We start from the raw sequence: 14,380 nt of genomic DNA on the forward strand, positions 1-14,380 counted from the left end.
TGCCCTCAGGAAAGGAATGTATCGGCTCGTTTGATCTGTCTTCTGAAGTCTACGTGAGAATCAGTAAAAAAGCTTGTGCTGGTTCTGAGTCAGCCTTTGCTGCCACTAATTCTGTCTGATAAAGCAAAACAAACAGATCACCCAGAGAGGTTTTGGGGTCTCCATCTTCAGAAACACTCAAAGCCCAGCTGGAGACAGCCTGAAGGAGCCTGCTCTAGTTGATTCTGCTCTGGGCATGGGGGTCGGACTAGGCACTCTCCAGAGGTCCCTGAAATTCTCATCTGTTACGTCATTTAGTCCGAGTAAGCAACCAATATTTTTTTATTTTTATTTTTTTTTCAGATTGGAAGTTTTCTGAGAATTTACAGTATTCGTACAAAACAAACAAGTGCTGATAGTGAAGATGCCTCACATATAGAATTTCATCTTCATGGAGGTACCGGTTATGGTCGAGGAATAGGAGTCTTACCAGAAAGTCACCCGGATGTTAAGGATCTAAAAGTGTAAGTTCTATATGTAGGGGTGGGTTTTTTTCTCTAGCTGATTCTGGAAAACTCTAAGCTAATGCAACTATAGAGATCAGAAATGTAAATATGTAAGAACCGGAAGCTCTGGAACACCGTACATCTTTAGCACTACTAATATGAATAGTATTTGGGGGGTTATGTAAATAAAGACTAATTTTTTTAATTTAAAATAGAGTAGGTATTGAGATTTCTGTTCTGTAGTGTTGTAATAATTATCACATTTATTCTCTTCTGAATATATAGAATATAAAATATTTATTTATTTATAGATTCTTAGAATCTGTGGATCTGTCCGACAGTCAGAATATGGAAAGCATGTCTTCAGTCGAAGTAGGTGACACTTTTTACAATGATACAGGTAGGAACAATTGAAAGCTGTTTCTTCTAACACATACATGGTCAAGATAAGGTCACAGTTATTGTGTCTGTAAGTGTATGTTAGTTTCAGACACAAAGCTTTAGAGGATTCTTTTGGATTATTAGACTGGAAATTGACATTACCCTAACCTGTCTTGCAGCACAAGTCTTTCATATACATGGAAAAATACTTTCATAGGAGGCAGTGAATAAATTATTAAACACAGGTGTTGTCTTATTCATACTATATTAGATTATAAAGCACTGATTAATTCCCTCTAAAGGGGGATTACTCAGAGGCAGACACCGAAAACACTACTAAACAGCTGCTTGTTTGAGGAGCCATTGTAAAGCCATTGGATGGAAAATTGTGTCAGTGGCAGAGTTGCAAGGTGCAATGCCATGGAAAAGTAGTATTTTACAGACACTTCTACAGTTCCCATATTATTCTTCCAGTGGTATTTTAAACCCAGAATGAGAAAAACTAAAAATGAATTAAACTCTAATGGTGTTTGCACATAGTTTGCATCTTTGCTTCTAGCTTTCAAAATCACATGGTACTTAGCTATTATTAACATACTCTGACACAGGTATTTCTAAAAGGGTGCAAAAGTCAAGAATAAATCCCTCATGTCTAGACCATAACACTGCAAATTTAGAAATAATTTTGCACATATTTACTGTACTGTGCATGTGTAGTAGAGTTTGCTCAGTGAAGGCCCTAGGCAGTCCACAGTGCTTTTAGAATAATGTGTTTATGCTCTTGTCCAGAGGGATTACAGGGGAATAAATACAGTTTATGTTAGCAGTATCATTCACAGTATGCATTTGAAAAGTGTTCATTTTGATGGGCATTGCTTTTTAATGTATACACTAAGTTCTCCTCAAATATATTAACTTTTCATAATTAATGTTTGCTGCTTACTTTGCATTTTCCTTTTGCAGTATTGTCTCCATACATTATTGGGATCTTCGTTTTCCTTTGTTCAGCTTTTGGTTTTATATGTGTATCTATCTGCCTGTCTGTCTGTTTTTGTGTGCCCGCGTGGTAAAGAAGGAACGAAAATAATTAGGAAATTCTTCTTTATTTTAGATTTTGAATCAGACTTGAAGAGGTATCAGCAGTTAACTGTTACAGGTAGGAAACATTTTTACCTAAACATAGATTTTACTTTCACTAAAGAACAAAAATATTTTTGAGACAACAGCTCAACAGCATTTGTTGTGATTTACCTGAAAGACTGTAGTAACATGTTATATTGATAAATTGAGGGTGTAACTGGGAAGGGAAGCTGGACAGTAAGGGAAAATGCATACTTGGAATGGCCATTTCCCATATTCCACATATTACGGTGTTTAATAGATATGCACAACTTTTTTTGTTTTGTCTTCATTATTTTACAGTATTAACGAGTCATCTGGATCTGAATAACACAGAACTGAAAACCGTTCTGAGCAGCACGGCTCCTCAGCAGTACCGCATTAGAGCAAAGCTGGGAACTTATAAACCCCAGAAGCTCTATCAGGCTGTTAAACTTCATTGTTCCAAATGCAACTCTTTGTAAGTGTTTCACACAATAAAAGCAATTATGAATTGTTCTATAGGTTTTCGGATGTCTAAATTTTCAGTGTATTTTCATCTTTTTTGTGTAACATGAGCTGAATGTAAATGTTTTTCATTTTGAGCAAAGATTTGAAACTCACTGATAGTAGGAAAATTTGAAAACATCAGATGAGTTCCTTTTTTTACAGAGTCCTTTGAGTGCTTTTGAAGAAAGAAGCTTTCTTTCTTTTCAAATTTAGCAGTGCAGTTTTTCCCATATGGAAGTTATATTGTGGATTTGAAATAGGATATGCAAAAAGGTATCATAGTCTCCAAATGAATGAGAAAAGTATCTTTCACTCAAGTGTATCTTCCAGAGAGGGCATATTTTCTAGATCCAAAAATACCACAGAAACACCATTAGCCTTGGTATTTTGTCTTTTTTTCTGACCTGGGTGAGTTCACTGACCGTTTTATCATTGCTTTTCTAAAAATGAAAGAAAGTTTGACCAATTTGGTGGCCTTCTGTGATGGGGCTACAGAACTGACGGACAGGGGTAGAGCAGTTGATATCATCTACCTGGACTTGTGAAAAGTGTTCAACACTGCCCCACACAACATCTTTGTCTCTAAATTGGAGAGACATCAATTTGATAGGTGGACCACTAGGTGGATAGAGAACTGGCTAGATGGCCGCAGGCAAAGAGTTGTGGTCAATGGCTCAGTGTCCGGCTGGAGACCAGTAACGAGTGGTGTCCCTCAGGGATCGGTGTTGGGACCGATCTTGTTCAACATCTTTGTTGCTGACATGGACAGTGGGATTGAGTGCGCCCTCAGCAAGTTTGCCGATGACACCAAGCTGTGTGGTTCGGTTGATACACTGGAGGGAAGGAATGCCATCCAGAGGGACCTCGACACACTTGTAAGGTGGGCTGATGCCAACCTTATGAAGTTTAACGATGACAAGTGCAAGATCCTACACCTGTGTCGAAGCAATCCCAGGCACAGCTACAGACTGGGCAGAGAAGAGATTCAGAGCAGCCCTGTGGAGAAATACTTGGGGGTGTTGGTCGATGAGAAAATGAACATGAGCCACCTTCAGTGTGTGCTTGGAGCCCAGAAAGCCAACTGTATCTTGGGGTGCATCAAAAGGAGCATGACCAGCAGGTCAAAGGAGGTGATCTTGCCCCTCTACTCTGCTCTCGCGAGACCTCACTTGGGAGTATTGTGTACAGTTCTGGTGTCCTCAACATAAAAAGGACATGGATCTGTTGGAACAAGGGCAGAGGAGGGCCACGAGGATGATCAGGGGACTGGAGTACCTCCCATATGAAGATAGGCTGAGAAAGTTGGGGCTGTTCAGCCTGGAGAAGAGAAGGCTGCATGGAGACCTCATAGCAGTCTTCCAGTATCTGAAGGGGGGCTATAGGGGTGCTGGGGATGGACTATTCGTTAGGAACTGTAGTGACAGGACAAGGGGTAATGGGTTAAAAGTTAAAGAGGGGAAGTTCAAATTGGATATAATGAAGAAATGATTTATTGTAAAGGTGGTGAGGCACTGGAATAGGTTGCCCAGGGAGGTTGTGAATGCTCCATCCCTGACAGTGTTCAAGGCCAGGTTGGACACAGCCTTGGGTAGTATGGTTTAGTGTGAGGTGTCCCTGCCAATGACGGGGGGGGGGTGTAACTAGATGATCTTAAGGGCCTTTCCAACTCTGACTATTCTATGATTCTGAGACTGTTTGAAATGGCCTGGTTTTGATTAAACTACTGAATGAGGTGATACAGTCCTATTTATGATCATCTGAATCCTGTGTCACTTTTTTTTTGCCTGACGTAGCCTCACCTCTGTCCCAAGCAAGCAGTTTTATTATTACTGGTGAAACTAAACTACTGCTTTCCTTAAAAGATGGCATGGTAGCATTCTCCTAACCTTTTGAAATTTTTTGTACAGTGAAAATACATTACATACAAATACTGAGACAAGAAAAGGCCCCTACTATCCTTCTCTGACAGCTTTTGAATGCTAAGTCGTATGCTTGCCCCTTTTTGGTCCTTATCAGACGTTGTTATAACATTCTCTTGGTTGCTAATGTTAGAGGAAATGCTTTGTCATTTTAGCAGCATACCTGGTCTTTATTACCAAGTATAAGAAGGAGAAAATTACTATCTATCTTGCCTACTTTTCTTAGTTTCTTGATATATTTGCCAACTCTGTAGTAAGCAGATACAATTGGTAGAATTTTTTTGTTCTGTATGAACTTTATCCTTATGCCAAGGTGAAAATTAGTGGATCTGTACTGCAGCCTGGATTTGGGTGAGTTAAGAGGCCCAGGAAGGAAACATTTAAAGACATAGTTCTCTCCTACATGTTCTGCTGTGGCACTTGTTTCCTGTTTTGGTGTATGCTTTCTTAGCATGAACTACTGACGTTCAATGCAAGTTTGATTATATAACACTTGGTGCAGTAAGATGCACGTAACACCTGGTGTATAAAATCCTTGAGAGATTTATTTTTGGTTTTTTAGACTTTGACTGGAAGTTTCTCTGTAAATAGCAAAATGTCAATATATGTGGATAATTTTATTAATGTATCCACATTACAGAAGTTTCAACCCTCATGTGTAGCTTAGTTCAAAACCAATTCATTCCATTCCTGCCTCTGCAGGAAATCTACAGGCAGGCTGTAGAGGCTGGAAGAGTTTAATGGGTATATCTAGAAAGATGGTCTGTTACGTTAGGTCTACCGCTGTTGCATTTAAAATAGTAATCCAGGAATACAAGTGGAAAGAGTTCATGTGAACAGCACTGTGTTCATGAAATGAAAGTTCAGGTTCAGGAAGACCTCTTGTGTGGCAGTTCTGTAGTCACAGCAGAATTATCACCATCTGGTTTCAGAGGCAGGAATTACCCTACTCACTGGTGGAAGCAGCTGCTCTAGGTTTGAAAGTGAAATTGTCAGAATAATCTGCAGAAGTCAACTCTGAAGCTTGGCACCTACTTTCTTTCAATGTTTTGTGAAATAGCTTTTTCATTGTCCTTTTTAATCGCGGTTCTTATTCCTGAAGCCCTGTCTTGCTTAGGAGAAAACATTCAAAGGCATTTTTGTGTGCCAACCACTGGCTTTTTGCCCGTTGGTGGCAATATTGGTAAAATTTTGAATGACCTGCATTATTTCTCTGAGTGACAGCTGGAAATGCACAAATGGTACATGCTGACAGAATGAGAAGGAAACTGGTGGTGCAGAGTTGCAGATTTTCCCTTTGCAGGGCATACATGAAGCTATTGTGTGCCTGTCCTTCTTCCCAACCCACCAGATATGCAAAATAAAATAGGCTAGAGCATAGAACTTGAAATTATATGAGCTTACACAGTCTTTCCACTCTGCTGAAATGGTGTGCAGTTGTGTGGCCCTTTTAATGTGGATTCAGGCCCAACTGAAATCATATGAAGCTTATATAATTTATTTTCTGGCATTTTTTACATACATTTGGATGAAGTCACAAGGCTGCCTCTGAGCCATAATCTTAAAATTAGATTACTTAGAAAACTTATTAACACAAAAATCCTCTTGTCATAATTTGCTATACAACCACAAATGTCTAAGCTGATATAAACCAGTTATTTTTCCTGTATATACTTTAAGTCTCATGACTATATTTTAATATTTATTCAGAGTACTGTTGTCCTTGTTGCTACATTGCCTAAGGAGAAGCTGTTAAGAGTTTACTTCCTCACTTTGGAAATTGTTCTAGGCAAGAAGTTCCACATGGAGATGAGTTGGCCTCGATTTTACAAGGCTCTGCCATTCCTGCTTCAAACCCAGAATTACACAACACATCATGGTATGATTCTGCAATGTGGACTACACAAGACCAGAAACAAAGGAACATAGCTATCCATTTTGTAAAGCATGAAGGTATTCTTCAAAATCCTGAAACTTCATTGCTTATGATAGAAGGTAAGACAAATTGCAAATATACCACTTATTACAACAGGGTGTCCACTCTGAGCATATATAAACTTAAGATATGTGAACTTGTATTCAAGTAGAGATGATCATAAAGGCGTCTTCAAAAACAAACTCAGCTGGAACTTTTAAGTTACTGTTGTGCAAATAGCAAAAAGTCATCTATGAAAATCTTACAAGATCTACTTTATACCACTAAGTTTACTATTGTTTCTGCTAAAATTAACATCTCTGGGTTTTTTTCTAGCTGTGCTTACTGTTTTCTCAGTTCTGATTTGAGAACTCAGAGTCTTCTAAAAAAAAAAACCAACCTGTTTTTCGTATTAATGTGGAAAAGTTTTTTGAAAGCTTCTGATAATACAAGCCTAGAATTAACTTTGTCAGCCTCTGGATGTCAGTGTTGTTTCAGACTAATAGAGCTTCTTGCAGCAGGAGGTATTTTTGATGTGGTTTTTATAAGATTTCCTCAGGGGACGAAAATAGCCACTGACTGTTTAAACAAAGCAATTTAGCAGTAATAATAATAAGCAATGTTTTGAATAGAAAACAATTGCATATAGCACCATTCTGAGTTTAAAACAAAGTCTTCAGTTGTGCTGAAGTGGTGGTGTGAATAAGTCAGGTGGCCCTTTGTGTAAGGGTCAATGACAAAACCCCTTCTGTTTTATAGTTCTGTTTTATAGTTGTTTTATGGTCAACTACTTCTGATAGTTGCTTTGTTTTAGACATTTTATGTTCCAAACTGGATTTTTGTTTTTCCTTTTTTTTTCCTCAATCTAACCTTATCTTTGTGAAAACAAAAGAAAAAATACTCTATTTCTACTGCATGTTCCTAAAATAACCCCGCCCATATATATATATGGTAGATCTTTTTTTCGAGTATTGAAGTGCCAGCAGCTAAGTGTTTCTGTATGTGGATACACGTGCTTTATATTGGAGCACAAGAAAAAGGCATAATGAGTGTTTTCACACTTTTGCCAGAACACTGATCATGAAACTTGTCAAAGCCACATGCCATTTTAATATTTATCTCTAAAATTTTTGAGGTGGAGATTTTGAAGTCCCCATAGAAATTTTCCCAGCACTTTTCCAGATACAGACAACCCTCAAATGCCAAACATACGACTTTTATTAGACAAACATGGTCTAGATTCTACCCGTTTGTTAAACACAAGCAATTTGCTCTTCTATAACACAGTATTCTTTCTCATAATCATTATGCTGAAGCAAGGACTTCTTTTTGAGTGTTTGGCATCTTTTGGGCTGGAATTGAGTAAATAGTTGGGTAATGGACAGAATTTTATGTGGCCCTCCACAGGCAGTGAGGGGAATCTATAACCATTGCTACAGGTTTGTTGAACTGAAGAGTGAAATGTTACTGTTAACAAGAAGATTAACACTCTTGCATGTCTTCATTATTTGTATGTGAGATCGCTGTGATTCATGCCATTGTCAATCCTTGCCAATTTTCTCTGGTTTATGCCAGTCTCTTAGAAGCCAGAATACATTTGCTTGATGTAATTTCTTATTACAGCAAATTTGAAACTCTAGAGACCTTTTAGCAATGTCAGTTAAAACTACCCTGAGTTTTGTATGTTAATCCCTTGAATGAGAGCTAAATATACATGAGAGGCTTTATATGTCTCACTGTACTTGGAGGACCTTAATTTTATAACCTTTTGGGAAGCGTTTTCAAATATTTGTGCCTCTGTTTTCTTTGGGGTTTTTTGTTTGTTTGTTTGTTTTACTGGAAGTTAAATTTATTGAAGAGGTTTTGTGCTGTACATTTTTCAGTCACCAGTAATATTATAATTTTATTGATTTTATTTTCTTATTACCTCTGCAATGCAAGTGACAAGTATATGTGATAAATATTTTACAATCCAGTCTCCTAATTATTTGTCATAAATTCTTTGAAGCATCTTATAGTTAGTGGTAAACAACACAGTTGTAGAATATATTTATTTTAAAACAGCTTGCTTTCTTTTTTAGTTTTTGTTCACAAGCTGATTAAATCATATATTTTTATTGAACTATGTCCAAATAACTGCTCTCTATGTTTTAAATTAATAAATTTAACCACATTTCCACTGAATTGCTGAAATGTCAAAAAGATTGTTTAATCAGTTCTGCAGGCCACACTATAGAGACAGAAGGCAGGTTATCCTGTGACTTACAATAAATTTTAACCTTTTCCTGTCACTGGAACTGGAAAATCTTAGGATACCAGGTGTTAGTATGTTAAATTTCTTCTGTGTTCATAGCATGGCCCTCAAATTAGCATGAAGTTTCGTGGTTCTGTGTTTCCCACCTTATGTCAATTATGACGTGGTTGAATTACTACTTTGTGATAAACTGCTACTTAAAACTTAATAGATTTTAGGGGCAATTGCAAATAGTCAATTTGGGGTTTTTTCTCTCGAAGTTGTGGTAAAATCATAGTAAAAATTATATGAAGATGATGGTAACTAAATACAACTTCATGGTTGCAATGATAGCTGCGAGGAAGATATTAAGGCATCTGCTCTCATTAATGTCCATCTTTGATTCTTTATTGAGTCTGTTGTTGAGTAAGAGTGAGAAGGTAATGGATCAATTTCTCAGTTCTCAATAGTGGATCTCAATTTCTATTGAAGGTCCTGAAATCAGTATCTTACTAGCCAAGAACTGCAAGTTGCTTGATTTATTCTTGATTATAGTTTCAAAAAACCCACTATGTTTTTCTTTTTTTAATAGGTGGAACATTAAAAGAAATCTGGAAGCTTACAAAGAAATTTAAATGTGTTATTCCTGTGAGATCCACAGAACATGATCTTGACTTACTAGATCTTTCAGTTCCTTTTCTTTTCCAAGGGAACATAAAATATTATGGGTAGGTTAAAAGTATTTTTTGATATTTTAGTAGTAGCAGTAATAAGTAGGTTCAGGTTTTTTCGGTAATTCAGAACACGGTGCTCAAGGCATAACTTAGCCAAAGATTCTTTGATGCAGAATACATAATGTGATCATCAGTATTAAGATCAGGGATGAAGTGCCATACTACTACTTTGTTTCCAAAGACTCAACTGCAACTGGGCTTTATCTTGCTCTATAAGTTTTATGCCCTTAATGACAGTGTCCCAGGTTCAGTCTTCCCTGTGAGGTGAGGGTACGGCAGTATGCTACAGAGACAAAAACGCACATGTGAACCTCTTTAGGCTGCAGAATTCCTAAATCTTCCACTTTTAGTTCAGATCTTCCATTTTCTGGCCAGAAAAATACATTAAATGCATTTTCTGGTCTTATACATTACGCTAAAGTCAAAACATTTTGTTGCTTTAAAATTGTATGCTGGCGGTTTTTTTGTATGCACATGATATTTAGAGACCCAGGAAATAATTTCAGGCTGTCAACCCACATCTCACTCTCTCTTAGTGCTGAGAAAGCTTTGGTTTTTGAAGAAATAAGGGATTTTCAGGGCCTGTTGTGATAGGACAAGGGGTGCTGTCCTAAACCCAGGACAGGATGGTAAAATACTGGAATGGGTTGCCCAAATTGGTGGTGAATGCACCATCCCTGAAGACATTCAAGGCCAGGCTGGGTGTGGTTCTGGGCAACCTGATCTATTCGAAGATGCTCCTGCTCATTGCAGGAGGTTGGACTAGATGCGCTTTGAACTCCTTTCTAACCCAAACCATTCTGTGATTCTGTGATTTTGGACAGTCTTTCCTAAGCATTTGCCATTTATTGAGGTCCACAACACCTATTTGTGGATATCAGTCACTGTAGAGAGAACTTCAGGGGGTTTCTGAATTCCACAGTTCCAAGGCTGTGCAGTACAGCACATCCATCTAGGTCTGGTATTGAAGCCATGTTATGCAGTACAGTGCTCCTGCTCAATGAGAGCTAGCAGTAGTAAGTTCTCCCATGCACAGTAGCATGCATTTACCAAGCTCAGATATGGGAGTCTACTTCGTGCAAGCTATTGAGTCCTTCCTCCCAGCAATCCTAGTAAGTTCAAGCAGAGCAGAGTTCCACTACTTCGGTCCTGTAAGCAGAAAAAAAAATTTCTGTGCAGAAATACTGCATGTTTCACATGACCCGACAGTTTACCATAGGGTAATAATAAAATGAAGGCAGATAATTATTTTTCTTTGCCATATATTGTTTTGCTCTTTTGGCCATTTATTTTTAAATAAAGACAGTATATAGGTATTCCTACTGAGACCGATTCTTCACCAGTACAAACTATTTCCCCCGGCACTTTAATAATCCATGTATTTTCCCAGCTAAGGACAATCCGCCTTCAGATGTTTTCTGTTTAAATGGCTAATTGTAAAAACCAACTCTCTAGAACATACTCCTTCATGGTTCAAGAATGGTGACAGCTCAGAGCTTTGTTCCACGTGCTTTTTTTATCACTAGCATATATTTAGCAAAGTCTAAAAAAGATTCTGGGTAGTGTAATGAAAAGCAAATTTATTTTTGCTATAGCACTGAGCTTGGGTAACTGTATAAGTATTTATGTGTGTGCATATATGCATGCGTATTTATATATAAATATAAAAATCATAAACACACTTGCATATAAAAAAATCCCCAGCTCAGTTACTTTATTGAAGTTTGGGTGGGTTTTTTAAAGCAAAAAAGTAGCTTCATTGAGCTTGATTTTATATCACTTGAGCAGAACCAGTGTTTTTGATTTTTATGACAAATTTTGCATCTAATTCTAAAAGGTAAAAAATGTCTGGTTTGTTCTAACTGTAATATACTAGTGCAAAAGCTAAATTTGGAAAAAAAAAATTGTTGTTTGGTAATTTTATTCCTTGAGGCAAATGAGAACAGTGTTAAATACAGTACTCCAACATTTTTATCCACTTACAACATTTGCTGTCTCATGTAAAATTTATAATTACTGGTGTAAATACAAGTAATAAGAGGCATTGTTTTAATAAGTCATAGTTAATATTTTTTAACATGTGTAAAGCCAAATTTCTCTTCTAAGCTTGTTGTGTTTTTAGTGCGCTACAAATTCAGATTCGTTCCTGCTTTTACAAAGTTAAGGTGGTGTTTGTATTGCTAAGCAGCAAAGTGGTGACATATGAATGTTTATTTAGCAATGTAGTGATCCTATAATCGTAGAATAGTTTGGGTTGGAAGGGACTTAAAGATCATCTAGTTTCAGCCCTCTTGCCATGGGCAGGGGTACTTTCCACTAGACCAGATTGTGCAAAGCCCTATCTAACCTGGCCTTGAGCACTGCCAGGGATGGGGCAGCAACAGCTTCTCTAGGCAACCTGTGCAAGGGCCTCACCACCCTCACAGCAAAGAACTTCCTAATGCCCAATCTGAATCTACCCTCTTTCAGTTTAAAGCCATTCTCCTTTGACCTATCACTACACAGCCTTGTAAAAAGCCTCTCCCCGCATTTCTTACAGTCCCCCTTTAGGTAATGGAAGGCTGTTCTTTTCCAGACCAACATGATTTTATTTCTCTGCAGGGGTAATTCAAAAGGAGTATTAAGGGGTTTGGTGTGGTCTAAAGCTTGTTTATCTGGTAAAACAGTTATTTTAAACAGCAATAAAAATACTTTTGCCCTCCCGCTGAGTGCAAATCAAAAAGAAAATCAGGTTTCTTTTTTTTTCCTGTGCAGAAACTTCTAGTATAAATAAATCAGTGTTTGCTTAGTCTCAGTATCTTGTTTTAAATGCTAGGTGCAAGCAGTGTTCAACTCCGAAGCCTATCAAGAGTCTAAGTTCCATGGTAGCAGAAAAACAACCACCATCATGGGAACCAACTGAAATAGCACAAGGTCAGCTGACGTGTTACTATCCTGAAGTACTGTTGTGCCTTGATTCTGAAGTGTTTATATGAAGTGGTTTGGTTTCTGGGTTACAGTTTTGTACAGGAAGTGTGTCATTTATGGTTATGTTTGAACATGATGCTGTAAAATTTATTCACCTCTACTTTTGAAACTGTCACAGTATTAATTAAAGGATTTTACATGTTAGTTTCCTTTACCATAGGTATCCCTAGTAACATGTATTGTGGCACATCACAAATGTGATGAATTTTTGGTTGCAGATGTCAGTTTTAAACTGTGTACTTGCTTGCAGTCCTAGAAGTTAGTCTCGCTTTTCCTTTTGAAGATATATTTTTTCTGACCTAAAGATGACTATTGCAACTTAGGCTTTTTTCTTCTGTAAGCATAATTGATCCTAAGCTTATTCCAGAGAGTCTGCAAGAAATAATATTTAAAGGAATTATACTGTAACACATGTGTTACATGCTTTGTGTTACTTTATGTAGTCAGTACATTCAAATGCTGAAGATAAAAAGGAGCTTAAAACTTCACATAAAAGAATGTTCTCATACTTATCCATTCATGTTCTAACATACTAATTTGTAATATCTAGCAGTATCTAAGCTTAGTAGAAGTCTTATTAAAGAAAAAAACTATTTGAGCAGTACAGTGGTTCTCTTAAATAAACTGTTATATTCTCTTAAATAAATGTAAAAAATAACTGGCAGTGTTACAACATCTGCAATTGACATTTAATTCTCAAAATGAAATCAATATTCATTAAATGCTTTCTGCATTTGAACTATTTTATATATAATACTCTTTATCATCTCTATTTTCAGACTAAACTGTAACCTACAAGTATATCAGATCAGTTGAACATAAAATGACTAGCCAATTTAGATAGATGTACCCAGAAAAGACTGATGAAGAGTTGCAGTAACTTTGTATGTTTAAAATATTTTATGTTTGCAGCATGACAGTTACTGCTGCCAGTGAGAGAATGACTACAGTCATTTGTGTATGCTGGAATGTTTTCAGAACTGCCAGCAGTTTTTCTGAATAAGGCTTTGCCTGGTAGTTTTTACTACCTCATATGAAAGAATTTTTTTCCTCAGAAGATATGTTTTCAGGTGGAATGGCAGCTTCCTATCACTGAATTAAGAACAAGTCTCCTTTAATCTTCCGTGGATAAAAGGAGGAGGAGGAGGAACCTACCAAGGCAGTATCTAAGATCTAAGCAAATATTAGCATTTCTTTTACTAGGATGAGAATAAGTGCTTAAAAAAAAAATTCTGTGTGTTTATAGACTGATCTGTTAAAGTGTTTCTAGGCCGACTGCAATACACTCTCAAAATGTGAACCACTTCTTGCTATTCAGAGCCTTTGTTTTTTTTGGCTTCTCAATTTATACATTTAATGGCAGTCTTCAAAGTCAGTTTCTGTTAAAGGAAGAATATTGTCAGCTTGAGTTGTTAATAGTCTTGCGTACTGATTCTAAGAAACAAATTGATTATTTTATTTTTTTTAATTCAGTTTTAGGCATTGAGCCACTCCAGTATGTTTTTATTATGAAGTTTACACTGGTTGATGGAACAGGAGCACTAGATGCATACCTTCTTGACTATGTAAGTAAGTATAGGTAAAGGTAGACTGTACAGATTATGTGGCTTTGGATTTTATTGGTTTTCAAAATAGCAAGTGTATGTACAGAAATATTCATTCTATGTTACCTGCAGTGTTTTGCAAGGACAATTTTGCAAATGCTGTAATGTCCATCAATGAAGATACATGGAATGTAATTTTTAGTAACAAGAGCTGGTCATTGCTTCCTACATCTCTGATTTGGGGTTGAAGATGAATTGTGTATGTGTGGCATCCTCCTTAGGGAATTTACTCCGTTAGATGTATTTTTCTGTGCAGTAGAAATACATGTTGCGCTGTACTTTGTGGGGGTTTTTTTCCTCTTTTGTTTTACCTTTTGTGTTGTTTTTATTTTTGCTTGGTTGGTTTGTCTTGGTTTTTATACACACATGTATATACCCATTATAGTTACTATCCTAAATTTTGAGATGGTATGTCAATAATTTTAAAAAGAGAATAATAAAAAAGTGAGAAGAGCTTGGCAAAGAATAGAATTATAATATAAAATACATTAGTATTTTATTATTCCTTTTGTCTTTCTATAAGTGCATTTTGAT

The 14,380-nt window shown here is 36.8% G+C and overlaps 1 protein-coding gene across 3 annotated transcripts in view; it reads left to right on the forward strand.

The window, feature by feature from the left end:
• POT1 (protection of telomeres 1) overlaps window positions 1-14,380 on the forward strand; it is a 70,012-nt gene that overhangs the window by 50,951 nt on the left and 4,681 nt on the right. For all 3 annotated transcript variants that reach the window (XM_061372955.1, XM_061372957.1, XM_061372956.1), the window contains 8 exons: window positions 343-503; window positions 797-885; window positions 1,978-2,022; window positions 2,289-2,445; window positions 6,183-6,388; window positions 9,134-9,269; window positions 12,091-12,188; window positions 13,716-13,807. In XM_061372955.1, coding sequence (XP_061228939.1) covers window positions 343-503; window positions 797-885; window positions 1,978-2,022; window positions 2,289-2,445; window positions 6,183-6,388; window positions 9,134-9,269; window positions 12,091-12,188; window positions 13,716-13,807 — 984 coding nt within the window. The remainder of the gene's footprint in view (window positions 1-342; window positions 504-796; window positions 886-1,977; window positions 2,023-2,288; window positions 2,446-6,182; window positions 6,389-9,133; window positions 9,270-12,090; window positions 12,189-13,715; window positions 13,808-14,380) is intronic.

Source organism: Neopsephotus bourkii, unplaced genomic scaffold (genome assembly GCF_033783945.1).
Source record: "Neopsephotus bourkii isolate Nb327-2 ecotype Australia unplaced genomic scaffold, CSIRO-AGI_Nbou_v1 NB_1624, whole genome shotgun sequence".
Taxonomy (NCBI): Eukaryota; Metazoa; Chordata; class Aves; order Psittaciformes; family Psittacidae; genus Neopsephotus; species Neopsephotus bourkii.